At 43.2% G+C, this 25,902-nt stretch overlaps 2 protein-coding genes across 3 annotated transcripts in view; both read left to right on the top strand.

The window, feature by feature from the left end:
• Positions 1 to 1,172, top strand: part of LOC139423099 (mediator complex subunit 13a) — a 112,490-nt gene extending 111,318 nt beyond the window's left edge. Inside the window, exon 30 of the mRNA XM_071174748.1 lies at positions 90 to 1,172. Coding sequence (XP_071030849.1) covers positions 90 to 222 — 133 coding nt within the window. The 3' untranslated portion in view covers positions 223 to 1,172. The remainder of the gene's footprint in view (positions 1 to 89) is intronic.
• A 1,178-nt stretch (positions 1,173 to 2,350) lies between these two features.
• On the top strand, positions 2,351 to 25,551 carry LOC139423098 (integrator complex subunit 2). 2 transcript variants are annotated; one of them, XM_071174746.1, is made up of 25 exons: positions 2,351 to 2,706; positions 3,298 to 3,662; positions 4,224 to 4,362; positions 4,579 to 4,681; positions 4,865 to 4,978; positions 8,948 to 9,078; positions 9,282 to 9,452; positions 9,569 to 9,789; positions 10,000 to 10,125; positions 11,805 to 11,876; positions 12,594 to 12,708; positions 13,148 to 13,216; positions 13,467 to 13,601; positions 13,880 to 14,059; positions 16,252 to 16,363; positions 17,027 to 17,131; positions 17,918 to 18,082; positions 20,579 to 20,780; positions 21,601 to 21,726; positions 22,036 to 22,243; positions 22,582 to 22,863; positions 23,372 to 23,479; positions 23,662 to 23,767; positions 24,048 to 24,224; positions 25,081 to 25,551. In XM_071174746.1, exons 2-25 carry the CDS (start codon positions 3,370 to 3,372, stop codon positions 25,257 to 25,259), a joined length of 3,639 nt encoding a protein of 1,212 aa, XP_071030847.1. In that variant the 5' UTR covers positions 2,351 to 2,706; positions 3,298 to 3,369; the 3' UTR covers positions 25,260 to 25,551. The 2 variants fall into 2 exon arrangements, with proteins under 2 accessions (XP_071030847.1, XP_071030848.1); XM_071174747.1 differs by having other exon boundaries at positions 2,359 to 2,706; positions 3,306 to 3,662.
• Positions 25,552 to 25,902: the final 351 nt, after the last annotated feature.

The raw sequence follows: 25,902 nt of genomic DNA, 5'->3' as shown, positions 1-25,902 counted from the left end.
TGATCTCAAGGTTTGTGCTCACTTTGAGAGGTGTGTTCATTGTGAATAACACATGCCGTGTCTCTCCTCCTCTCTCCTTCCCTCTGTAGATTTGTGCTGGAGCAGTACAATGCCCTTTCCTGGTTGACGTGTGACCCCGCGACGCAGGATCGGCGCTCCTGTCTGCCCATCCACTTTGTGGTGCTCAACCAGATGTACAACTTCATCATGAAGATGTTGTAACAAATAGCCTCAAGGGTGGAGGGGAAGGGGAGAAAATTAGGGGACATGCCAAAGGAAATTCCAACCTGGCAGGGTGATGCTGGACTTGAATAGGAGCAGATTAGAGAAGGCTGCTGGATGGAAGGAATGCCTTGGCCGTAGCGACGGCAATAGAAACGGGTCATAGAAACATCTCAGTCCGCTCCTACCACTGTGGTGGAAGAAGAAGAAAGGAGATGTCTGGAACGGGTGATGCTAATAACAGGAACAAGAGAAAAAGAGAGAGATCCCGGTTGCCATTGTATTTGCTGTGGTAATGCCATGGTAACACTGTGGCAAAACCGTTTGGGAAACATGTAAAGTATTGGAAATCAAGTCTCATTTCAGTGATCAAAACACTTGAATGGATCCTTGGTTTTAAGACCCGAAAAATTCCCTTTTTTCCTTTGGATGACATTTTATCCAAATGAAATGCCTGCATCTATCTTATTTATTGTAAGTTTTTAAATGTATGATTTGTCTTAATCTCTTTTATATATAATAAATATCTTGAAGGTTTATATCGCCTTCCTGCTTTAAGGCAATTGGTCTAAGATATATGTAATCTTCTTAATTAAAAAACAAACAAAACCCCCCAGAAAAATGAAATAAAGTCGCAGTAGTTTGCTTTTAGAGTATTATTTTTTGTATTGGGGACAGAATATTTGTATTGTCACGATGTACAGAAGAAGTAGATTGTGTTAACTTTGTGCGTGGAGGATTTACAGCTAAGCTGTAGCAGCAGAGGACTTGTACAGCAATGAAGTTCACTGTGTTCAAATAAAGAGGTACATTGTCATATATAGTATTTTATACCACACATTTAGACAAAAAAAAAATAAACGGCAATATATATAAATAATTATATATGAATGCCGTGCCAGCGATGGGTGGTGCGGCTTCTGTTTTAGGAATAAAGTGCGTCAACTCAATTTTACCTGTGCATTTGTTGTGGTTCTTGCTTACTGGGAGAGGGATTGTGAGGTGCAATTATTTGGAAGAAAACCATTGGCTTCTTTTGGATGTAGCTGACCTCAGGTTTGACCCCTGTCTGATGACAGATCTTGACAGAGGAATAAAAAAGAATAGAGCAAAAAGAGCTCCTATCCTTTCAGTAATGCAGTGTCCTTTTTAGCACATCCCTCTATACCGCTAGCCTGGCGAGCCAGCCTGAACTTGCGAATTTACATGAATGGTCGCTACACAGATAGCGCAGCTGTAATCAATCTGATATATACGAGGATACTATGCCTCTTCTTATCCATACAAATCCCAATTGGCTTTTGAGGTTTATTTTTTTGACACCATTTCTGAGTGGTTACGGATGCATTTAGACCAACTCTATTTTACTTCTATGTGATAGTAAATGTGTGGTGTAAATGAACTTTAACCGGATATGGAGGGAAGCCCATGGATATGCAGTGTTTATTTGTGCACAGAAGAAGATTGATCTCTTGTATCTTCGCCTGTTCGGAATAAAACTGTACTTTCACTAAAATCCAATGTCATGTATCTTCTCTTGCATACTTCTGACACCTCAACATATTCATGCATAAGACTGCAAGACATTTTCTATTGTTAAAATCTAGGCCTTTGGACTATGGTCTGCTTTTGTGTGTAGACAGGCCTGTATACAGATGTATCTATATATTATTTGAACTCAGAAAAATTTGATACCAATTTATACAAATAGTGCCCGTTTTTAAAGTAATGGTCCAAATCGGGATTGTTACAGGATCTGCATTAAAAAAAAAAAAGTCTGTCAACAAGATTTTTTTTTTTACTTGTGATTCAGGCACATAGTAGCCCGCAAGGATGATGAAAGCACTGACAGTCCCGGTCCTGGAGACCCGATGTGCAGGGTTTTATTCTATCCCAGTTCTAACCTGATTCAACATCAGTGTGCGCTGGCACTAGACAATGTTGCACTGGAACAAAATCATTCAACCCTGTAGAATAATCAGAGGGAAAAAAGCATTATAGACTTTTGTAAAACAGTTGCTAAAAGATAACGTATTGTTCCTTTATTCAACCATGATTTTGTTTGGCTGTCATCCAGGGGGGTAGAGCAGCAGTCTGACAAAAAAGTGCACGCGGAGCGCCCCAATGCATGCTAGTAATGCTAGTGCTAGCTACTCCCAGGCACTCTGCTAGCTAGCCGTGGTGGCTGAACATTTTGCCCACATCTGCCCATATAGCCTTTAATGTTGAAGTAGTCACTTATGTACATTAATTTATTGTGATCATATTGTAAATATTTATTTATCTGAACATAGGTTGAATTACTTTAAACAGACAGATTCGTAAGAATGAGACTGTCAGAGTTCGCGAGCTAGCTACGTTAGCTAACTGTTAGGAGCAGAAATACGGATACAGCGAATGCATACGAGTGGCTGTTGTGCTACGTGAGTGAGAGGTTTGACGTCCTAAAGGCTACATTCCTTCGTTGACACATCCCTAGAGAAGGTAATGTTACATTTATACCGGTTGACACGTGTTTTATTATCGATTAATGATAACATGTAACGTTATATTTAAAGAACTCCACCTTCAGACATACTAGGCTAGCTTATCTAGCTGTTGCTGACTGAGCTAACTAGCAAGGTAGCTAGCTAGCTACTAGTTATGTTACCATTAGCCCATTATTGCTATTTCTTTAATCCTGAAATCATGTTAATGTAAACTAGTTTAACTAACTAGGTAAGCTCCCTGCTCTTAAAATCATCAGGAAGTGTTTCATGATCATGTTGTAACGTTAGCTATCTTAAGAAGTCAGCACAAAGCGAGTTTAGCTTAGCTAGTAGGCTTGTTAGCGATGCCTTTTATTCACAGCCTGTTCCTAAATAAGTCACCAGCTTTCTGGCTAACTTGCTGATAAACTAAGGATGCAAAATTATTTTTGTTCACATGACTGCATGGAAAAAACTATAATTGAAGCTTCAAATCCAAAGCAACATAAACTTCTGAAGCAAGTCAATTGAATGCCAAGCTACAAATAGTTCCACTTTTAAGCTGGAGCATCAGGACAGCATCAACTAGAAACCTCACTCTGTCCAGTCTCTCAGGTGTGGACCCAGTCCCAGACTACCAGCAGAGAGGTGTGGACCCAGTCCCAGACTACCAGCAGAGATGTCAGAAAGTGCAGGACTGCAGTTTGTCAGCCCATATGCCTTTGAGGCCATGCAGAAGGTGGATGTGGTGCGTCTGGCTGCCCTGAGTGACCCAGAGCTGAGGCTCCTGCTGCCCTGCCTGGTTCGGATGGCTCTGTGTGCCCCAGCCGACCAGAGCCAGTCCTGGGCCCAGGACAAGAAGCTCATCCTGCGCCTGCTCTCCGGGGTGGAGGCTGTCAACTCCATTGTGGCCCTCCTGTCTGTCGATTTCCATGCTTTGGAGCAGGATGCCAGGAAGGAGCAGCAACTCAGGTAAAACCTTTGAATGATCTCAGAGACAGAGACACTAGTTAACTGTATTATTACACTCAAGGACACTCAACTCAAGTAAACAAGAAAACACAAAGTAGATGTGTTTGGTTAGTAATATGACTAACCTCATATTTAGCCTTTTGTAAATAAACTTGGAAAATCAAATACATATTTTTTGAATCTCCCATTTGTTTAACAGAGTAAAGAGTTTGTTTAGCATGTTGTGTGGATGTTAGGGTCAGGACCAGTATCGCAATATTTTTTCCATTGCAAAAAATTGAAAACATGAAGTAGACTCTTTTGTCCTTTACAAATCTGCTGTATGTAAAATATTGTGTGCTATAGCTTGTAAAATAAATACATGTGACTGGATGACAACATAATGATTTGTTTTCAACATTAGGGCTGTTTTCCTAAAGAAGATAAATCCGCTTTGTGTTTTCTTTCCTTGCCACGATACCAACAAGTATCGCAATATTAGCATTGCGATACTGGTGTTGTCCCAGCCTTAGTGGATCGGAGATACTGATTGTTCTGGTGTGGTGGTGTCCCCTCTGACAGGCACAAGGCGGGTGGCTCTAATGGAGAGAGCATCCTGGTGTCTCAGCTGCAGCATGGCCTCACCCTGGAGTTTGAACACAGTGACCCTCTCAGGAGACTCAGGCTGGCACTCAGTGAACTACTGGCCATCATGAACAAGGTAACAGTCATCTCACTGCTTCCCACGGGGTTAGTTTAACATGTGTATGGCGCTTTTACAGGCCCTCAAAGCACTTTACCAGGCAAGGGGGAACCACCTCCACCACCAATGGGTAGCGCCCAACTGAATCACGTGGCCCTGCCTTTAGCAAGCGTCCAGTTTATCATACTCAATTTTGTATTTGTGTGTTGTTAATTTGGCTGTTTTGTCTTACAGGTGGCTGATTCCAATGGGGAATGGTTCCTGAAGTCCTCTGAGCTATTTGAGAGCCCTGTTTACCTGGAAGAAGTTGCAGATGTTCTCTGTATACTTCAAGCAGGTACTTGCGTCAATAGAAAATACCTCATTATGTGGAAATGACAGTTTTCTAAAACATATTTGAGAATCAGCAATTTCTCTGATTTTGATTTGGAAGCTTTTCTCAGATCAAATAACTGGTTTTGCACGGAGCCCCCAAGTTTGATGTTTGCAGCCCCCCCCCTCCTCCTCCTCTTGTCCTCAGAGTTGCCCTCTCTGCTGCCCATCATAGACGTGGCAGAGGCTTTGCTGCATGTGAGAAACGGTGACTGGTTTCTGTGCCTGCTGGTTGCCAACGTCCCTGACAGCTTTAATGAAGGTAGGGTGAACGATGCAAAATAATGTCTATGAAAATTAACAATAAATATATATTCTACGTTTGGACTGTTACAGTATGTTGCACAAATTGTTTAGCTTTACCATGCCTGTACTACTAATTATAAGACCGTATTAGTTGATTAGCTGGTTTTATTGAGCCTGCGGCCCACATGTTTGGCAAGCTGATCCTAGTCTATAGGTGGAGTATATTTAATCTAATAGAATAATCAGTGTCTGTATAGATCCCATTGTAATTCTAGGCAGATAATTATTGACATTGGCTGCCTATTCCACATTTCTTCACCCAGTTAGGTATTTCCCCTTGTAATTGGACAATGTTTCAGCCCCAGAGGTAGGACTAGATTAATGTGTACTCCTTATAATATAGATGAGTATGATTGTCTTGCTACTGGCCCAGAGTGTGTGTGTTCTCTGCTTTGAGAGACACATTATGAAGATCTAGCTCTGCTAGCAGCCTCTGGTGCCGCCTTATCAACCAGGGGGTCAGGCCTGAGTCAATAGCCTATTTGCATCAGCGAGACCAGCGAGAAGGAAGCAGTCAATCGGCAGACATCACATAGCGCTGAACATTAGTGAATCCTCATGGCTTGCTATTGGAATGGGCCTCTTTCAGATAAATGGGCGGGAAATGGGCCCTGTCTTGAGGCATCAAGTGTGAGGCATAACTTTACCCAGCATATGTACATCTTCCATTCCTTTACCTAGATGTGTGTGTATTAGGTATATGTTGTGAAGTTGTTAGATATTGTTGGAGCTAGAAACAACAGCATTTCGCTACACCCGCTAAACACTTGTATGTGACCAATACAATTTGATTTGAACATGAAGCGGTAACTAACATGGTCTTCTTGAGTCTTTTATGGCATATGCAATTCTTCGTAAGTAGGCAAGATGGAAGATAAAATAGTTTCAGTTAGTCCTGAGCGATTAACTGAAGTCGTTATTTTTTGGGGTTATAAAACAACTAATTGACCGACGTTGGTTCAATTACTTGAATAACATTTACGTATACTTTTTTGTGAGCTCAACGCGCCGTTTCTCAAGAGAAATCAAATAATTCATGAGAGAAATAACTATGTGGGACGCTTGGAAGATGTCGTCTTCATTAGGCAAATATAAAACTTAGTTCAGCGCAGAAACCTGGTAATTGACTACAATGAGCATAATCCATTGCGCATGTTCATTACTGCCATGGACAGAGGCAGATATAGACCGCATGAGAGAGGATTGACACAACACCACGACGAAAGAAAGAGTTTGTGAGGTAGCTCTACCAGATTGATCATTAAAGTAGTTGGTAATAAGCAGTCTTGAAAGTATGCCTTATCTACTTTGAAGAACTAGTACAATTATTTTGTCAGCCAACTAGCGACTACTAGCTTAGCTAAATAGTATTACTCATTCAATAGGGAGCACAGAGATAAAGGGCCCCAAAGCGCACACATTCCTGGAACACGCCGCTTTTCAGTTTGCTTCAGCTAGCGACTAACGAGCTGCAAAATACCACTCAAACTGGACCATTTTATCTCCATCTCTTCATTCAAAGACTCAATCATGGACACTCTTACTGACAGTTGTGACTGCTTCACGTGATGTATTGTTGTCTCTACCTTCTTGCCCGTTGTGCTATTGTCTGTGCCTAATAATGTTTGTACCATGTTTTGTGTTGCTACCATGCTGTTTTCATGTGTTACTGCCATGCTATGTTGTCTACGGTCTCTCTTTATGTAGTAGTGTGGTGTCTCTTGTCGTGATGTGTGTTTTGTCCTATATATCTATACACACACACACACACACACACACTCTGTCGGAGCTAGAAACACAAGCATTTCGCTACACCCGCAATAACATCTGCTAAACAAGTGTATGTGACCAATACAATTTGAACATGAAGCGGTAACTAACTTGGTCTTGAGTCTTTTATGGCATATGCAATTCTTTGTAAGTAGGGGAGATGGAAGATAAAATAGTTTGTTAGCTAATGACAGCCTACAATTTTTTTATTTTTTATTTCACCTTTATTTAACCAGGTAGGCTAGTTGAGAACAAGTTCTCATTTACAACTGCGACCTGGCCAAGATAAAGCATAGCAGTGTGAACAGACAACACAGAGTTACACATGGAGTAAACAATTAACAAGTCAATAACACAGTAGAAAAAAAAAAGAGAGTCTATATACATTGTGTGCAAAAGGCATGAGGAGGTAGGCGAATAATTACAATTTTGCAGATTAACACTGGAGTGATAAATGATCAGATGGTAAATAAATATAAACAGTATGGGGATGAGGTAGGTCAAATTGGGTGGGCTATTTACCGATAGACTATGTGCAGCGATCGGTTAGCTGCTCAGATAGCAGATGTTTGAAGTTGGTGAGGGAGATAAAAGTCTCCAACTTCAGCTATTTTTGCAATGACGGCCTACCAAAAGGCAAAATCCCTGCAGGAGGCCGTCATTGTAGATAAGAATTTGTTCTTAACTAGTTAAATTTATTAAATAAAAGATGGTTGCCTGGCAGTGGGAGCTGGTGGGAGGAGCTATAGGAGGATGGGTTCATTGTAATGGCTAGAATGGAATCAATGGAACTGTATCAAACATATGGAAACAACATGTTTGACTCGGTTCCAATTATTCCAGTCCAGCAATTACAATGAGCCTGTCCTCCTATAGCTTCTCCCACCAGCCTCCACTGTTGTCTGGCTCACTGGCTGCTACTGCCTGAGTACAACTGAACACGCAGATTGGCAAGTGTTTTTCTGTTCATCATTAGAAAAACAAGATTTCAGTCTTGGTGTGTTTCCTGACTGATTCCGTGTTTGGTTAATGTTTGTCCCCCATGGGACACTGTAGTCACGGAAGCCTATGTCACTTCCTCAAAATCCCCAGAATAAATATAAGATGACAAATGTAGATGTTTTTGCCAAGGATGTTTTAGTTGCGCAATTGTTCATCTTAGGTGTTTGGTGCAGTATTTCTCAAGTAAAAGAATGTTCAACGTGTTGTAGTCAATATTGACACTAGAATAACTGTTTCTGACTCCTATCGATGCCACATAGGTCATTAAAAGGGATTTGTTGCTTTTTAAGGATAGAAAAATAAGTCATCAAATAAGTAATATACACAACTGAAATGTTTGATTTAAAGTCGGTAATGTGAATATGTTATGCTTAATAAGTGATAAGCCGTAATGGGCGTTAACTACCATAATTGGGCTCTAATGGTTTTATTCTGCGTTACTGCATTCCACTCACTCTGTCAGCAAAAAAGGCAGGTGATGGCTGAGGGAAGCTCTAAAATAATGTTAAATATTTTTTATTGAAAACCGTTATTATTTTTTAAACAATCGAGCCAAAACCGAACCGTCCTCAAACAGCACTAATCATGCACTAGTTTTAGTGCAATTCACAGTCTGTTGGCCATAAACATTTAGTATTTTAGACTGTCAGCTACAGTGAATAACCGGTCAAAAAGAGAAGCCCTGTTAAAGTGCATGTGCTTTTGAGAGCTATTAGATCTTATTTACAAATAAATTAGTAATGATTCCAGGCCTCATTGGGTTTCTGTAAGCAGTCTGTCTACTATGGCATAATGCACTGCTACAGACATTGAAGGTGAAGCAAACAGACAGAGAAAATGCTCTGGCGGGACAAAGAACAATTGTTAAAGATCCTTGAGAGAAGGTTAAAAACATGGAACAATGGCTTGTTTTCATGCATCTTTCATATCCTCTGTTATTATTAATAACAACAAATGATTTGAATAACCCAAACATGAAAATGTATATCAAATTTCATCAGTCAAATCCCATTATTCCATAACTTTTTTATTTGTACGGATTTCATACAGATGTATTTGTAAAATAGTATTTTGATAAGATAATGTAACACATCCTCTGAAAAGAACAACCATTCTCCGCATAGCATGTAACTGATATCTGTGGTGTGTTCAGTGTGCAGGGGCCTGATAAAGAACGGGGAGCGTCAGGATGAGGAGAGCATGGGAGGGAGACGCAGGACAGAGGCCCTGAGACAGCTGTGTCAGATGAACCCCTCCCAGGCACTCAACATCAGAGCCATGGTGGTGAGTCCATCTCTCTTATGCCTTTTTCACACTGTCGTTACATGAACCATTTGTCCTTTCCAGCAACTAGGGTGGATTTGTAACCGGGCCAGCACAGTACAACTCGGCTCTTAAACCGTAGAGCTGTGCAAATGCCACTGCTGTTTGCTGCCCTGATGAAAACTGTCATGCTGTCCTGTCCACTGTGTGTTTGTCCTCCCCAGGTGGAGGAGTGTCACCTGCCAGGTCTGGGTGTGGCCCTGACCCTGGACTATAAGCCTGACACGGCCGATGATGCAGTCAGCCCTCTGGTGTCCTACGTTAGTGGGCTGCTGCTGGGCACCAATGGGAAAGTACGCACCTGGTTCAGCATGTTCATACGCAACGGACAACAGGTGAAGAACACTGCCTACAATGAGATTTGAACTATACAAATGTACATTCTGCTCCTCAAACACACACACAGGTCTCACCGATACCTTCTACTCTCTTACAAACTCCCCTCCCTCAGAGGAAGCGTGAGAGCAGTTCTGTGCTGTGGCAGATGCGTAGGCAGCTATTGTTGGAGCTGGTGGCCATCTTGCCCCGGTCGCGCAGCACCCACGAGCCCAACGACAGTGTGGAGGACGCAGAGAGCAGCTCTGGGTACTCTGGTCTCCGGGAGGAGCATGTGGTGAAGGCCTCCGCCCTGCTCAGACTCTACTGTGCCCTCATGGGCATCGCAGGACTCAGGTAGGTGACACGGAGGAGGAGGAGAGGGAGGGGAGATCAGTTGGGATAGCACTGATGGTCTCTGATAGTTCCACTGTTTGAAATGTTCATGAATTATTTTCATGATGGGGGAGTTATTTAACATTTTTAAAGGATGTAATTAACCTTTGGAAGATTTGTGTGTGTTTGTGACATGTTGAAGTAATGTGTGTGTCTTTCCCCCGTTGACAGGCCCACTGATGAGGAGGCAGAGCAGCTCCTCCAGCTCATGACCAGTCGACCCCCGGCCACTCCAGCTGGGGTTCGATTTGTCTCTCTGTCCTTCTGTAAACTACTGGCCTTCCCCACACTCGTCAGGTATGACCACGAGCAACATCTCTATATGAATTTGACATGTAAAAACACACGTCAAGAAAAAATGACACTGACGCGTTCAACACATGAAATGGTTGGGAGGAGAGGGCAGGGCTTAACTTTTTTAGCCACTTGTCCTTTGGACAAGAAGAACTGATATAAAAAATATATTTAAAAAAAAAAGTTCCACTTTTCAAAATGTTAAATGGTCTGTAACACAATTTTAAAACGCATTGCTATCTTCTTTTTACCATCGAGAATCAGACAGAAATGAAGGCTACACTCTGCCTATTGGCTTCTTTGTATATTCAAGCCAGTCTCAAAATACAACACTCCCCTTTAAAGGCTCTCCTGGAGGATAGTTGGCCACCCTTGTTAGCCTATAAAATATTACAACATTAGGCTACAATTACAACCAAATACTTTTTCATCTCTTTATAAAATAATTCCCTCTATGGATCCAAAATGAATACAACCACTGCACGTAATTGTATTTTGTTTAGCAATGAGGCTGATGCAACCGATTAGACTGTTTAACTTAAAATGTATTTCTTCATATTATAAGCTGAACAATGTGCACATGGCTGTAGGGTATGTGCGAATGTTCCAAAACTTGCGATTAGCGGGAAAACACCGTTCTCAAAAATGCATGGCACGTGCAAGTGGTTTCATGTGACAGAGATGAAAATATCCATTACAAATGGAGACTGAGGGGAGCCCTAAAGATGTATCAACTAGCATGGGTTACTAATATGGCTGAAATTGTCTTTGGCTGTTGGACAATAAAATAATGTTGCTTTTGAAAACCAATAGAACATGAGAAAAATGCTGGTTTCTAAAATAATTCCCTCAACATTTCTGTGGTTGTATTTTGGCTAGGCTACTTTAAAACAAGGTAAGACATGCTTCATAAAATGACATTAAACGTCTAGATTTTAAACAATTACGTTTATGGTTAAATAGTTTTAAAATGCTCACCGCCTCCACTCAGATTCAAGGTGGGTGATGTGCGGTGCTCAACAGGCACAACCCTTAACTCTCCAGTCTTGTGACCACTTGATCTGAAGTAACGTGCCTCCTTTGTTGACCGAATCAGGCCTTTAGGTGTTAATGTTAATTATCCTTCGTTATATTTGTCAAACATGACTGGCGTTCAGCCTATATTTATATAATTAAAAGTAATTCAAGTTTGGCTACATTTTCTGGAGCATCTCTCATGTCAACATCGGTTTGGACATGAGAGGCTGTAGCTAAGATGCACGTAGGCATTTTTATTTATGTACATTAAAAGTCGATTTTAATATTATTCCAATGTTGGCCTTTGATCCAATTCTGATCGGAGTAATTGTTTGATATTGTGATTTAACAACTTAAATCTATTTATTCTTGTCTGACTTTTTAAAACTTGTCCTGGACAAGAGGACAAGCGATAATGTCGAGCCCTGCTAGTATAAAAATCACACAAACGAACACAGTACAAAGTATTCACAGCTCTGATCTAATGTGTCAATGTGACAGTGAAAGGCTAACAGTAGTCTTTGTATCTAGTACCAAGCAGATGGCAGAAAGATTCTCGCTAGGTTAACAGAGCCAGATTAAACAGGTGGCTTCTCTGCAGCGTTATACTGAGTGGTATCTGTGGCTACGTGACGGTGTTGTGTGATATTGTGTGTCTCCTGCAGCACCCCGGAGCAGGAGCAGCTGATGGTGATGTGGCTCAGCTGGATGATCAAAGAAGAGGAGTACTTTGAGAGGTGAGGATGGTGGCCTGGTCCTTATGTGATGATAGACATTATCAGACCTGGGTTCAAACGGTATGTGTTTTCTTTCATATACTTTAGTTTTCCTTGATTGCGCATCAATCGGTGCAATCATTTCACACGATATGAGCATTTCATTAGCAAACCTCCAAAATGGTCATGATGACATGAGTCATATGTGTCTCTCGACATTCAGTAATTGTCTTCCAGTTAAACAGGCTCAGAATTTAACAATGTCTGACAAAAAAAGTGCCCTGAGTGTTCTTTTTCATGCCCCCAGTTACAGTCACTGTTCCCTGTTTTTCTCTGGTAGGAGAAAGGCTGAGGCCAGACAGAGCTTGTCTCAAAACAAACAGTGCAGGGATGCGAGGCAGGGTGGGTGGTGATGGATGAGGGGGGGAGTTGGGCTGGAAGGGGGAACAAACCCGGGAGGCCCCGACAGGCTTTTAAAAATGTAATAAGCCCTTCATTGAACCATGAGTTATCACTGCAGCAGCCCAACTCCCCCTCTGGGATGGTAAATGAGTGTTGCCCGGCGCCGTGGAGGGGACACTAGGCCGGAGGAGGGGGGTGTCTAATATAGCTGGGCATAATCATTTTATTAAAGCGCTGTCCTCTAAGATGCATTGTAAGCCGTCGGTTTAAATCTCTCTCTCTCCTGACCCCCTTTTTTTCTCTCTCTCCCTCTCTCACACACTCTTGTGTGTACAGTGCTGCAGGGGTCGCCGCTTCCTTCGGAGAGATGCTATTACTGGTTGCCATGTATTTCCATAGCAACCAGCTCAGCGCCATCATCGAGCTGGTCTGCTCCACTTTGGGGATGAAGGTAAGGTGGAGGGATCGATAGTCCAGTCAGAGGGAGAGTGGCTAACTGTTGTACTTCCTCCACTTCAGCTATGCAGGGAGCCTACAAACAGAGGGCTGCCTGCCAATACACTGACTGTTGTGTTCAGTTATTTTTGCTGTCACTTAATTTCTCAGAGAAAGAGGGTGCAATGTAATTTGGTTGTATTGAATTTTATTCTCACCCTAGGCTGTCGGCACTGAATCCATTCTGCTTTTGTCATGTAGAATTTCTGTTATCCAATATGAATAGAGTGGAATTATTAACTGCCAGGTTCATTCATTGCCCTCAGGATGTTTTCACTAGGTACTGGCTGCAATAAAAGCAACTCCCTTGGTTGATACCAGTCTAACTGATCCTTCTGTAAATGATACCAGTCTAAACTGATCTCTTGGTAAATGCCACCCTTTCTTCCCTGCAGATTGCAATTAAGCCCAGCTCTCTGAGCAAAATGAAGACCATCTTTACCCAGGAGATTTTCACTGAGCAGGTACTTCAGCCACATATACCATTTGTCCACAGTTAGCCTAATCTTTTTAGATAGCATATTTCTTTATGATTTACATGTTGTTTATTTGCTATACAGTGCCATATTATTTCAACATTTCAGTAATTAGAATGATTGACCTATTTCAACTTTTCAACTTGTTTCATTATTCATGTTTTCGTATTTGAACTGATTTGATCCTCCATCCGTAGTTTTGGCCAGGTGTATTGAAACTGTATTGATTTTTGCCGAGGTGGTCACTGCCCACGCTGTGAGGGTGGCGGTTACCAACAACCTGAGTGCCAACATCACAGGCTTCCTGCCCATCCACTGTATCTACCAGCTGCTCCGCAGCAGAGCCTTCACCAAGCACAAGGTCTCCATCAAGGTAGGCCGTTCTCCAGTCTGTGGTTCTGTTATTGGCCTCATGCTTTTTCTGTTCATTCATGGCTCCATCTACTGGTTACTTCCAATGAATGAGGGTTGTGGCTTTGGTGAGCAGCATGGTGAATTCCACTTGCTATAAAAGCAGATATGGGAAAGAGCACTTACACCTGAGAAATAGTTTAACTGTTTACTAGTACTAGCCTTTTTGGTACAATAGTCTATACAACAAATACATATTAATATACACATTAATACTGTTGAATTCCATGTCTCCAATAGGACTGGATCTACAGGCAGCTGTGTGAGACATCCACCCCGCTCCACACCCAGCTGCTGCCCCTCATCGATGTGTACATCAACTCCATCCTGACCCCAGCTTCCAAGGCCAACCCTGAGGCCACCAACCAGCCAATCACTGAGCAGGAGATCCTCACTGTCTACCAAGGCTCCACTGCAGGGGTGAATGAGTTTTTAAACACGCATGTAACACACACACACACACAGGGGGTAAGGTTTTCTAAAGACTGGGGTGGGTTTTCCTCTTACTCTTTACCTAGCCTTTGCTCCTTCCATATTTATTTTGATGCTGACAAACTCCCCAGTCCCTGCCAGTGACAAGAATACCCATAACATGATGCGGCCACCACAATACTTGAACATACATAGGGGTTTCACCCAAACCTGTAGTTTTTAATTTAGGCCAAAAAGTTAATTCCTTTGTCGTGCAGTATTACTTAACGGCCTTGTTGCCAACAGAATAGATTTACACAGGCTTCATTCTTTTAAATCATACAGGCCATACAATTTTCAAGTATTGTGGTGGCAGCATCATGTTATGGGTATGCTCGTCACTAGCAGGGACTGGGGAGTTTGTCAGCATCAAAATAAATATGAAAGTAGCAAAGCCCAGGAAAACCCACGGTCCTTTCCTGTAAACCTAACCTAGTTAGATAAAGGTTAAGTAAACATTTTGAAAATCATCTTGGGATAGTTTTATTTTTCGGCGGGACAATTACATTTCCTTGGTGAAGACATTGGTAAAGACACAAGAATGGCTTGCCAAGAGGTGCTGAAGGGTCCAGTCGCAGTCCTTACGTAAATCTTGAAAATCAGAGGCAATGTTTGAATGTTGCTTTCCATCAATGATTCCCAACCAAATGTACTGAGCTTGAGCAATTTCTACAAAAACAATAGATTTGTTGCCCTCAGAGTAGTGCAAGGTTGCTAGAATCTTATTTAATATGATCCACAGCTGTAATAGTCCCTGTCGGTATCCGATAGAACGTGACCTTTTGTTATCTGCTTGTTTTAGTTAATTACAAAACTACATTTAAGAAAAGTGCATGTCTAAAAATGACTTTTCCTGACCATTCTCACTACTTAGAAAAATGTCATATTGTAGGCCTGCGTGAGTACTAGCTAGCTACTGACCGGAACAGCTAGCCAATACCAACCACACAAACAAACGGAATATATAGCTAGCTACAAGTAGTGAGTGGAGTTAAACAGACTATACTGAACAAGTTAAAAGTCTTACCTGTGATCAAATGTTTTCCACACACATAGCTACGTGTAGCCTACTTGAACACAGCGTCCCCACATTTCCCACTCCCACACCGAATAGCCTGAAGCCACAGGGATCTTCTTGCAGGCTCCATTTCCCTACATGGGACATTTCGAACTGTAGGTTGGGACTTTTAACCTGGTTACGTGTACATTGAAGAATACAGCAGCTTTTCGGCGTGTTTTGTTATTTCTGTATAATTGATGACGAAGTTGGCTCTTATTTTACAATGATGGTCACTAGGAAAGAGTTTGGGGAAAAACAATCTATGGGCGTGGTCAAGGGAATTTCTGATTATTATGTGAACATCGAGTATGGCTGCCATAGGTGCTTCCACTAAGTGTTAACCCAGGGGTCTTTTATTTTATTAATTTGGAAAATGTTCTATAAAATAAATGCCACTTTGAAAATGTGGAGTAGGTTGTGTAGATCGGTTGGAGGAAAAAATCGAATTGAATCCATTTTTAGATTGAATTTTAAGGCAGTTAAATGTGGAGACAGTGCAAGGGGTCAAAACCCCTTCCATCAACGGCTAATTCATGAGAAAAACATGTCAGACAGATCAAACTAGCTCTTAACAGCCCAAATATATAAATGTATCCATGCATGCTGTAAAATATAGATTGCTCAAACAGGTTGTACATGCTTTGGAGATAAAACAAGGTTTGACACAATCACTGGATGGTGCAGATTTAAAAGCAAGTAGCGATACAAAGCCACCATGTAAAATATTCACGTTAAATGGTAGTTGGTCCGTTTCAATTAATCTGACCATTCGTTATGTTTAGAGGCCATTGGGAGTAAATTGCCTTTAATATCATTATAGTCTCCCTGGTCTATTGGGCTGTCTGCAGCCACTGACATGATATTTAACGATGTCATACATCAGCAACGCCGTATTCACGTCCTGCCATCCACTTTGTTCTTTTATTCCGCCTTGGTTGCCTGAGAAGGTCAGAGAGAGGGCCATTTGTCGCTAGTAGCCCATTGGCCCTGCAGTGTAGAACACTCTGTGGCGACCTGCCCCTGACCTCTCCTCGTCTCTGTCTCCCCCCGATCTCTCTTTCTCCATCTCTCTCTCTGGCAGGGAGAGGGTGGTCGAGCGGTGCGTTCCAGATACAGCATCACCACACAGCTCCTAATCCTCTACTATATTCTGTCCTATGAGGAGGCTCTCCTGTCCAACACTAAACAACTGGGTATGTATCCTACACAATCTCCTCCTGGGTGTGTACCATGGGGATCCCCTGATAAATACAAGTACCATCGCTTATGTTACTCCTGAACTTCATTCATTCAGCCACCCTTGGCTTCTCTCCTCCTGTTGCTGCTTTTTCTTCTCCTCCACTCAGGCACTTACATTGTCTTCTCCATTGAAGAAGCTATGCTGTGTTTGGAATGGACAGAGAGAGAGAGTGTCAGGGAACCAAGAGAAAAGGCAGGCTTTGTCCTCTGTTGTTAAGCTACTAGGAAACTGTGTGTTGCTATGGGGGATTCCATTCTCCCCTCCTGGCTTGGCTGGCTTGGCTTTCTTTCAAGCTTCCATTTATTCTCAATAACCAGCCAAGTATAATGTCCAGGGGAGGTGTTACCTACTGGACTGAATGACTTGGCAGAGTCAGTATTTATTGGATGGTAAGGTCTTCCCTCCCTTCATTAGTCCTCATTTACGTCTGTGTTAGTTTATACATATGCTCCCCTCTTAATTGTTGTGCTGCTGCACCCTTCAGGCAGGAATAATGATGCCCATCAGCATTGTTATTGAAGCCATTTCAGTGAAGAATCACCCCACTCTGGTAGTACTCACACAGGGTGTTTTTAAATAGACAGCAGGGCCAAATCAACCTCTCCTCTGTCCTCAGCTCTGATGCAGAGGAAGCCCAAGTCGTACTCTGCCATACTCATGGACCAGATCCCCATCAAATACCTCATCACCCAGGCCCAGGGCCTGCAACAGGAGTTGGGGGGTAAGTACATCTAATGTACAGGGTATCCCTAAGTACTTATTACAGTAAGTAGGGGTTGGAGTGTCTTTTGAATTGACATTGTTTTTAATCGGTCATATTTAAAGCCCCATCAACATAGATTCTATGTATATGCAAAGTGTACCCAGATCATTTAGGGAGTCAAAAGTGTATAATTTGTAACTTAAAATGTAATTTATTATATTTTTTACCAGTTAATGTTATGAAAGCAACTAGTTAGCCTACTGATTAACCTACTACACTTTCTCTTTTGGTGCTCCAGCAAGTTTAGTTACCTATTTCAAATCAAATGTATTTATATAGCCCTTCGTACATCAGCTGATATCTCAAAGTGCTGTACAGAAACCCAGCCTAAAACCCCAAACAGCAAGCAATGCAGGTGTAGAAGCACGGTGGCTAGGAAAAACTCCCTAGAAAGGCCAAAACCTAGGAAGAAACCTAGACATGAACCAGGCTATGTGGGGTGGCCAGTCCTCTTCTGGCTGTGCCGGGTGGAGATTATAACAGAACATGGCCAAGATGTTCAAATGTTCATAAATGACCAGCATGGTCGAATAATAATAAGGCAGGTAGCCAGGTATTTGCCTGGTAGCCAGTGTTTAGTGTAGACTACCATCAACCTAATGCAAGCCATTCTTACCTGCTAATTTGTAACACTGTGTATAACTTATTTTAGTGTAATAGCCTTCTTTAGGGTCAGCGTTCTTTTCCTTTGCTTGTTTTAGTGTCAAGTCTTTTGACTCCTCTCCTTTCCTCCCCCCTCCCCAGGCCTCCACTCGGCCTTGCTGCGGCTGCTGGCCACTAACTACCCCCACCTGTGTATGGTTGAGGACTGGGTGTGTGAGGAGGAGGTGACAGGAACCCTGCCTCTGCTCCGGAGGATGCTGCTCACCTCTAACACCTGCAGATACTCCCAGACACAACTCCACGACGGTGAGACTGGGGAGGTTGAGGGAGTGGGGAGGTTGTGGGGAATGGGGGTTAGGGTGGAGAGAACAGTTTTGGGAATGGTGAGTCTACATCAGATTTTATGGGGCTAGTTTTTGAAGAAGCCCTATAGGAGGCCAATAAAGAGTAATGTGCAGTTTGGGAAGGTAGTTGGGACTCAACAGAGAAGAGTAGTTCTAGACTCCGTAATAGTGAGTGGGATAAACACAGGGTCATGTGATGAAAAGTGTGTTGTTATCCTGCAGTAAGGGCTTCAGTGTCAGATTATCATGCTGCTATTGGCCTCTAATAGAGAGATGGCGCCCCCTGGTAGATCATCATGGTTGAATCCCAAATGGCACCCTTTTCCCTAAATATGCACTACTTTTATAGGGCATAGGGTGCAATTTGAGACGCAAATACTTTCACTGTCAGGGAATCAGACCTACTACTGCTGCATAGCTCCAAGGCACTTCTAACCTAATCTCATCTGTAAAACTACATCTGATTAGGAGGGAAATAATCTATCTACACGCAAATTTAATCCAATATTCTCCCCATCAAAAACAAAATACATTTTCTTTATAAGAAAATCTTTAAATTTGAATCGTAACCTGGAGCTTGTTTCTTGGTTATGTAAGTAATTTCACTAGTGTGCCATGGAGAAAAGTAGCCGTTTTTAGAAAGGAAGAGAAAGAGGAGGCCCAGAGGCGACCGTCTCCTGGATTACAGTGGACACAAAGAGGGAAGGAGAGGAGGGATCCTATACTGCAGCAAAACAGAGGCTTGGTGGTGTTCAGTAGAGCCTGGGATGCAAGCAGTGCTTTTATGGGGAGGTTGACCTTTTAAGTGAATCAGCTGCAGAACAGAGCAGAAGAGAGAGGAGTTGAGACTAGAGAGATGTGTATACTCTCCCTCTCTCTTTCTCTTGCTTTTTTTCCTTTCTACCCATGCCATCTGCTCCCTCCATCCACATTGATGTGAAATAAGTGGACAGGTGAAAGCAAGCCTCACGATTGACCTCTGCTATATCACCTTCAGGCTGTCCTGTGGTTTCAGATCAGTGGAGTGGAAGGAAAGGAGACTAGATTGTATCAAGCCAATCTATTAACACTCTGGGCCAGTTTCCCAAACCCAGAGTCATTTTAGGCCTGGACTACAAATCTCCATTGAAAGTGCTTTTTAGTCCAGGACTAGGTTTGATCTGTGTCTGGGAAACCAACCCTAAATAAACTGTATTAACAGGGCAGTCTAGGATTTGTACTTTTTTTTTTTAGACTTCTATATTAAATATAAGAGGTTTAATTTCTCCAGCCCCATCCCTCAGCTGTAGGGCTGCATGATATGGGCAAAACATCTAATCACAAATGTATTTATTTATTTTGCACTAAATATTGCGATTTGACTTCTAATATTTAAAAAACACTTGGATGAACCGTTGAAATCATATATAATAATTATTCTAATTATATGGTTGGAATACAGTGTTTGGCATGATAATGAATGAAAAAGACAGGTAGGAGTAGTGACGGGGCTGGAACCTAAATATTGGTCATTCTTTCCCAGGGGACCCTAGTTAGATTTGAATAGCTGTTACATTCAGACAAAGATTTTAGAATATGCCTCGCTATTCCTCTCTGATTTAGAACATGTTGTAGCACAAACATTTTGATGTACACCACCACTGTATTAGAGCTACAGTTTGTTAGCCAGATTTGCCCTATCCCAGTCAGTGCATTTAGCTTGCTAGTTAGTGATAGCAATTAGCATTAGCAGCTAACGGCCCCAAAAATTGGACACATGCAGCTTGCTAAGTCTAACTAACTAGCATTTGCTGATGGGAAGATACACAAACTTTTTTTCTCAATATTTATTTTTGATGCGCGCTGTGTTAAGAAGCAGTGTGACTTGGTTGGGTTGTGTATCGGAGGACGCATGACTTTCAACCTTCGTCTCTCCTGAGCCCGTACGGGAGTTGTAGCGAGAAGACAAGATAGTAGCTACTAAACAATTGGATACCACGAAATTGGGGAGAAAACGGGGTAATATTTTTTTTTTAAATACACTAACTAATAGTAAAATAAATACAAAATGGATTTATTTTTAAGAAGCAAAGTATGCAGCATCGTTCTTGTTTGGATTCTGTTGAAAGTGAATCTACAGAGAGGAGAACTGCTGCCTGTTTGAGTGAGTGACAGGGGGCGGGACTTGGTTTGTGTGGAAAAGCATCCTAGAGGGAGAAACTACAATCGGAGTAAACTATGAAAACCGATGTTACAGGCGGCTGCTTGGTGTTTCAAAATATTGCCAAAAATATGGATCTCTTGCGATATGGATATGCAATTTTATGTACATTTGATAAATTGTTCAGCCATACTCAGCAGTTTACCAAAACAAAATCTGTTGGTGTCCCCGCTTTTTTGTTTTTTCGAATCCAGGATCGGCCCTATTAAGACTCCACTCTCTCACTAAAAGCTTTTTCTTCTCCTCCCTCTCTCCCAGCCTTCCAGAAGGTTCCTTCCAGTGGTCCCAGACTTATGAGGATGCTGGACCACCTGACCCTGCTGTCAGCTGGAGACCTGATCCCCTACGCCGAGGCTCTGACGGGTAGCATGGGGCTGCTACTGGGCCCCAGTGTCCCCCGACGCATCCCCCAGACCCTCAACAAACTCTGGATGGTCCTCAACACTGTCATGCCCCGCAGGTCAGCAATATTATAGAGAGGAAGGGCTTGTTTGCTGGATGTCGCGACCAGAGATGGAGTTCATGTTCAATTCCATTTCTGTCTTCACTGGTGGTGATAAGGGGGTGGACCCTCAGTGCCCCAGTGTTTCCAGGGGCACTGAGTTACAGTCAGCAGGAGCAGGCAGGCGGACCAATGAATCCCCGCATGCGTGGATAGCTGCTCTGTAACGAGGACACGACAGCTCAGGGCAGGAAAAAGGGAGGGGACTCTCCAGGGTTTGGGGCATAATAGATAGTTTTTTTTCCCCCCTCCTCATCCCCTCTTCAACCGTCTGTGGTGGTATTGAATGGTGCTGTGCAGAGGGAGGCCTGTGGGGAGGAAGGAGTGATGAAGCTGGAAGGGAGCGCTGGTGTTGGAGTGTCGACCTCTCACGGGAACCATTTGATTAATGTCATACAGTCTGCAGGAGGGAACACAGACAACAGTGTGAAGAGAACTGGTGGTAGCTGCTTCTCTGTCTGAAAGGAAATCTTGTCCTTGCTTGAATGCACCATTAGAGTTTTCAATGGGAAACTGAAAGGTGTTCGCAATTGAATAGATTTGATCATCACAAAATAGATCTGCTGCAACAGGCTACTGTATAGCTAGTAGTAACATCATCCCTATAAAGAAACCTTATGACTGTGTTTAGAAGTCCACAGCGTAGCAAAACGTTCTGCAACAGAAAATGAAAATGTGTTGGACAAGTTCAGGTAATAATCACTGAGGCACTTAGTCTGAAAACATTTTCTCCCCACTGACCATGGCCCTGCTCTCTTTCCTCCATGTTTTCCTCCAGGCTGTGGGTGATGACGGTGAATGCCCTGCAGCCCTCAGTGAAGATGCTGAGGCAGCAGAGGTATATTCAGAATGACCTGATGGTTGACCCCCTCATCGTGCTGCGCTGTGACCAAAGGGTCTACAGGTAGGCTACAGCACATGGTTATCTTTACTGTTGCACCTTTTTCTTTGTGTACGGACTGAAACAAGTTTCAAGGGTCAGGAAAACCGATTGCCAACTGTCTATAGCTGGAATGTGCAGAGAGACACACACAAGTGTACTGTGGGAGACATTTTGATCAAATTTGGGCTGGAGAAGGGCTCAATATATTTGAATCCCAATGTATTGTTTTGCAATTGTAGACTTGGAATTTGTAAAACGTATTTCCTGTTTAAACACAATGAAGCCTACATCATTATGTGAGTAAACAACATCTTTGTGTCCCTTCCTCAGGTGTCCCCCTCTGATGGACATTGTTCTCCACATGCTGAATGGCTACCTCCTGGCCTCCAAGGCCTACCTCAACTCCCACCTGAAGGAAACAGCAGACTTTGACCGGCAGAGCCAGACCATCTCTAACCTGGGCCTGGGACAGGCTGGACAGCCAGACACCCCAGAGGTCACCCGAGAGGAGCTGAAGAACGCACTGCTGGCCGCTCAGGTAACACAGTGGGAGAGACACCCGCTCATACATACTCTTTCACACAGCTGTACTATACTTGTGAGGACATTCAAAATTCAAAATCCTATTTTCCCTAAACCTAAATCTAAAAATAGCCTTTTTGCAAGAGAGGACTGGCAAAATGTCCTCACTTATCAGAATTTTAGTGTTCTTACTGTTACTTACTGTTACTGTTCTTCTGAGGACTTCTGGTACCTACAAGTATAGGAAAACGTGTCCACTCACACAGACACACAGAGTGTATAGTACATCAGTCATTTCAGTTGCAGGTAGAATCTCACATTACGTCTCTGTCTTGTTCTTCTCTCTGACTCCAGGACAGTGCTGCAGTCCAGATCCTGCTGGAGGTGTGTCTGCCCACCTCAGAGGTGCAGACTGGGCCCCTAGGGGCTGGGGGTGACGCTGAGAGCTTGCTCCAGAGCATGAGGGCTGCGCCCGGGCCCATCAAACAGGAAGAGGGGGCCAGGAGAGCGGAAGGGGAAGGCGAGCCGGATGGGGGGTTACTCAGTGACCTGAGGGAGGTGCAGTGTCTCATCTGCTGTCTGTTGCACCAGATGTTCATCGCTGACCCCAACATTGCCAAACTGGTTCACTTCCAGGTAATCACTGTTCTACTACGTACAAGTGATGTTTTTTTTGAAATTCCAAACGGACCCCTAGCCCCTTTGTTGATAAGGCTTCAAGGTCTGAAAGTGTCTTTACAGATATGATCCCGTCATGGCAGCATTTAGTCATAACAAACAGCATAACAAAATGGCGTCTACAGGCTGGGATAATGAATGTGTCCTCCCGTGTGCCACAGAAGAGCTGTTGTCAGTGTGTGAGTCGTGAGAGGGGAAGGAATGTCCTGCAGCCTGAATGACTGCAGCAGTCCCAGTAGTAGGAAGCTGCCATATGTTTCACTTCATCAACACAATCCTGCCCCTCTGTCGCAGTAATCCTGCCTGCTTGGATCCGTGCTGCGCACACAAGCTGCCGCTGCAGCTACCCTGTGTGTTTACATCGCAAGACAGAAGCTCAGTCAAAGCTACTACTTACCCTCTGCTTTTCACTCCTTTTTACTTTCATTCTATTCTGTCTCCTTTCTTCTCTCACCTTCTGTCTCAGGGTTACCCTCAAGCTCTGCTACCCTTGACCGTAGCTGGCATCCCCTCCATCCATATCTGCCTGGACTTCATCCCAGAGCTGCTGGCCCAGCCCCAGCTGGAGAAACAGGTGAGCCCCCCTGTGTCCTCATCTGGCATCCAAGCCCACAAAGCTGAGCACGATTAGCCCTGTGCCTTTGTCAGTGTTTTACATCAATTTGTTTCCAGGCCTGTTTAAGCAACATTTCTACTGAAACCTGTCTCTCTGGACAGAAAGTACTGGCAATAACTGGTTCTTGTCTCCCTCTACAGATCTTTGCCATCCAGCTGCTGTCCCACCTGTGTACCCAGTACGCCCTGCCCAAGTCCCTCAGCGTGGCCCGCCTGGCCGTCAGTGTCATGGCCACGCTGCTCACAGGTCAGCTCTCTCTCGCTTTATCCATCTATCACTCTCCCCCTCCCCCATCTCTACCCTGTCATTGTTGGCCCTCTTTTTCCTCCCCTTACTGCATCATGTCCTACCGGCCTCCCTGTCTCTGTACTCTGGTATGTTAGTGTCATCTCCTGGTGGGTCTCTGTTAGTGCAGCATTGTCATCACTCATAACAGCCTTTTCCCCTGTTAGGTCTAGGTACAGCTTGTTCTAGCCTCCTTGCTGTTCATGATGTTCATATGTTTCTCTCTATTGCTCTCCCTCAGTGCTGACCCGTGCCAAGCGTTTCTCCTTCTTCATGCCTACCCTGCCGTGCCTGGTGGCGTTCTGCCAGGCCTTCCCTCCACTCTACGATGACGTGGCGACCCTGCTGGTGCAGGTGGGACAGGTCTGTGCCTCTGACGTGTCCACCAAGACCAGGGACATCGACCCGCTCATCACCAGTAAGTGTGTGTGTGTGTGTGTTAAAAGGGAACACTGCCTCTACCTCGCTCTCCAACCAAGGGGCATGAATTGAGGAGGAAACTGAAGAGGAAGGTATTGGAGGGCAGTGGAAGTTCATAAAAATTATGATTTATTGATTAAAAACCAATGTGTCTCGGCCCTTATCACGGTTAGTGTAATGAAATGTTCATGTGTGATTTGGAATATAATAGAGAACTCAAATAGAAAGGAGGACCAAGGCACTCTTCATATAATTCATTAAAATGCCTTTATTAGTATGGCATGTTCAAGAGAAACAAAGTTTTTAAAAACTGTTACTCCCCGACGAAGGCCATGCAGCCGAAACGCGTCAGTTTTTAAAAACTTTGTTTCTATTGAACATGCCATACTAATAAAGGCATTTTAATCAATTATATGAAGAGTGCCTTGGTCCTCCTTTCTTTTTGATGACCAATTTACCCCTTTTACCAAAGAGCACCTTCTGTCTACCAAAATGTACTATTGTGTACCTTAGTAGCGCTTCCCTTCCTCCTCTTTCTACATAATAGAGAACTCATTCTAGTTGCAATGCTCCCATAGTCTTTTTTTTTCAGTAGTGTTGGATCTAATTTTATAGGAAAAGACCATGAACACGTGTACAGATTTACTCATTAGTGTAACTGCATTGGAGATGTGGTCGATTCCACATACATTTCAGTCCGTTCAGGCACCACTGTATGTCCAATTCAACTGCCAGGAATTGAATCGAAGTTGACCCGAACACTGAACAAGAGATGAGCATTTATAAAGGTGCATCAATAGCATTATAGTCTAACATCCCTCTTCTCTCTCCTGTACCCTCTCTTCCTCCCTCAGGGCTGCAGTACCTGAAGGTGAAGCCTCAGGAGGTAGTTCCAGGAGGGGACAAGTCCAAGCTGAGCCTTCCCCAGAGGGCTGCAGAGGAGCTGGGTGGTGCTGACCCGGATGTCCAGCTCTGCTACCGGATAGAAGCCACCTTCATGGACATCATCAGCACCAGCCAACACGGACTATAGACAGAGACTTGCAGGTGGAGAGAGCACTGGGGCTGGTGCAGGGTTGTACGTTTAGATATGAGTGTTATTTTCAATGTGTATGTTGTAGTGTGCGATGTCTGTATTTTGTAGGTAATGAAAGATACAATATGCTGTAGGTCTGTTTTCTTGACCATTGTATAAATATTTTTCTAAGCTGACTTCTTTCTCAGCAAAAAAAAAAAAGTTTTTTTGAAATGATCAGGTAACCTTGAATTATGTAGTGTTTTTGTATTGTACATCTTGTTTGTATTAAAAAAAACTTAAACTGAGACTCGTCCTTATCACATTGCCACAAGCAGCAGGATCAACCGCATATATTGCAAATGAGCGCGATGCAAGACTACACACTACAGTATCTGCACAGTTGCACTCCACTCTGCAGCAACGTTGGCTGCTGTTAGAAACACTGATATGTGAATGCTTCCATACTAGGTTACTGCTTGGTTAATGGAAAACGCCACCAACTAACCTGGTATTGGTGATACTCTCTTCGTTCTCGGTTCTGGAGAACAGTTATCTTATCTATGTCCAGTTACAGATGGTTCTACAAACACTAAAGAACTCCGAAATATAGTACATCCATGTTTTGTATCGATTGAGAAATGCCTCTTGCTTGTGTGTA

Source organism: Oncorhynchus clarkii, chromosome 12 (genome assembly GCF_045791955.1).
Source record: "Oncorhynchus clarkii lewisi isolate Uvic-CL-2024 chromosome 12, UVic_Ocla_1.0, whole genome shotgun sequence".
NCBI classification, from domain to species: domain Eukaryota; kingdom Metazoa; phylum Chordata; class Actinopteri; order Salmoniformes; family Salmonidae; genus Oncorhynchus; species Oncorhynchus clarkii.
This window is presented reverse-complemented; position numbering and strand designations above follow the sequence as displayed.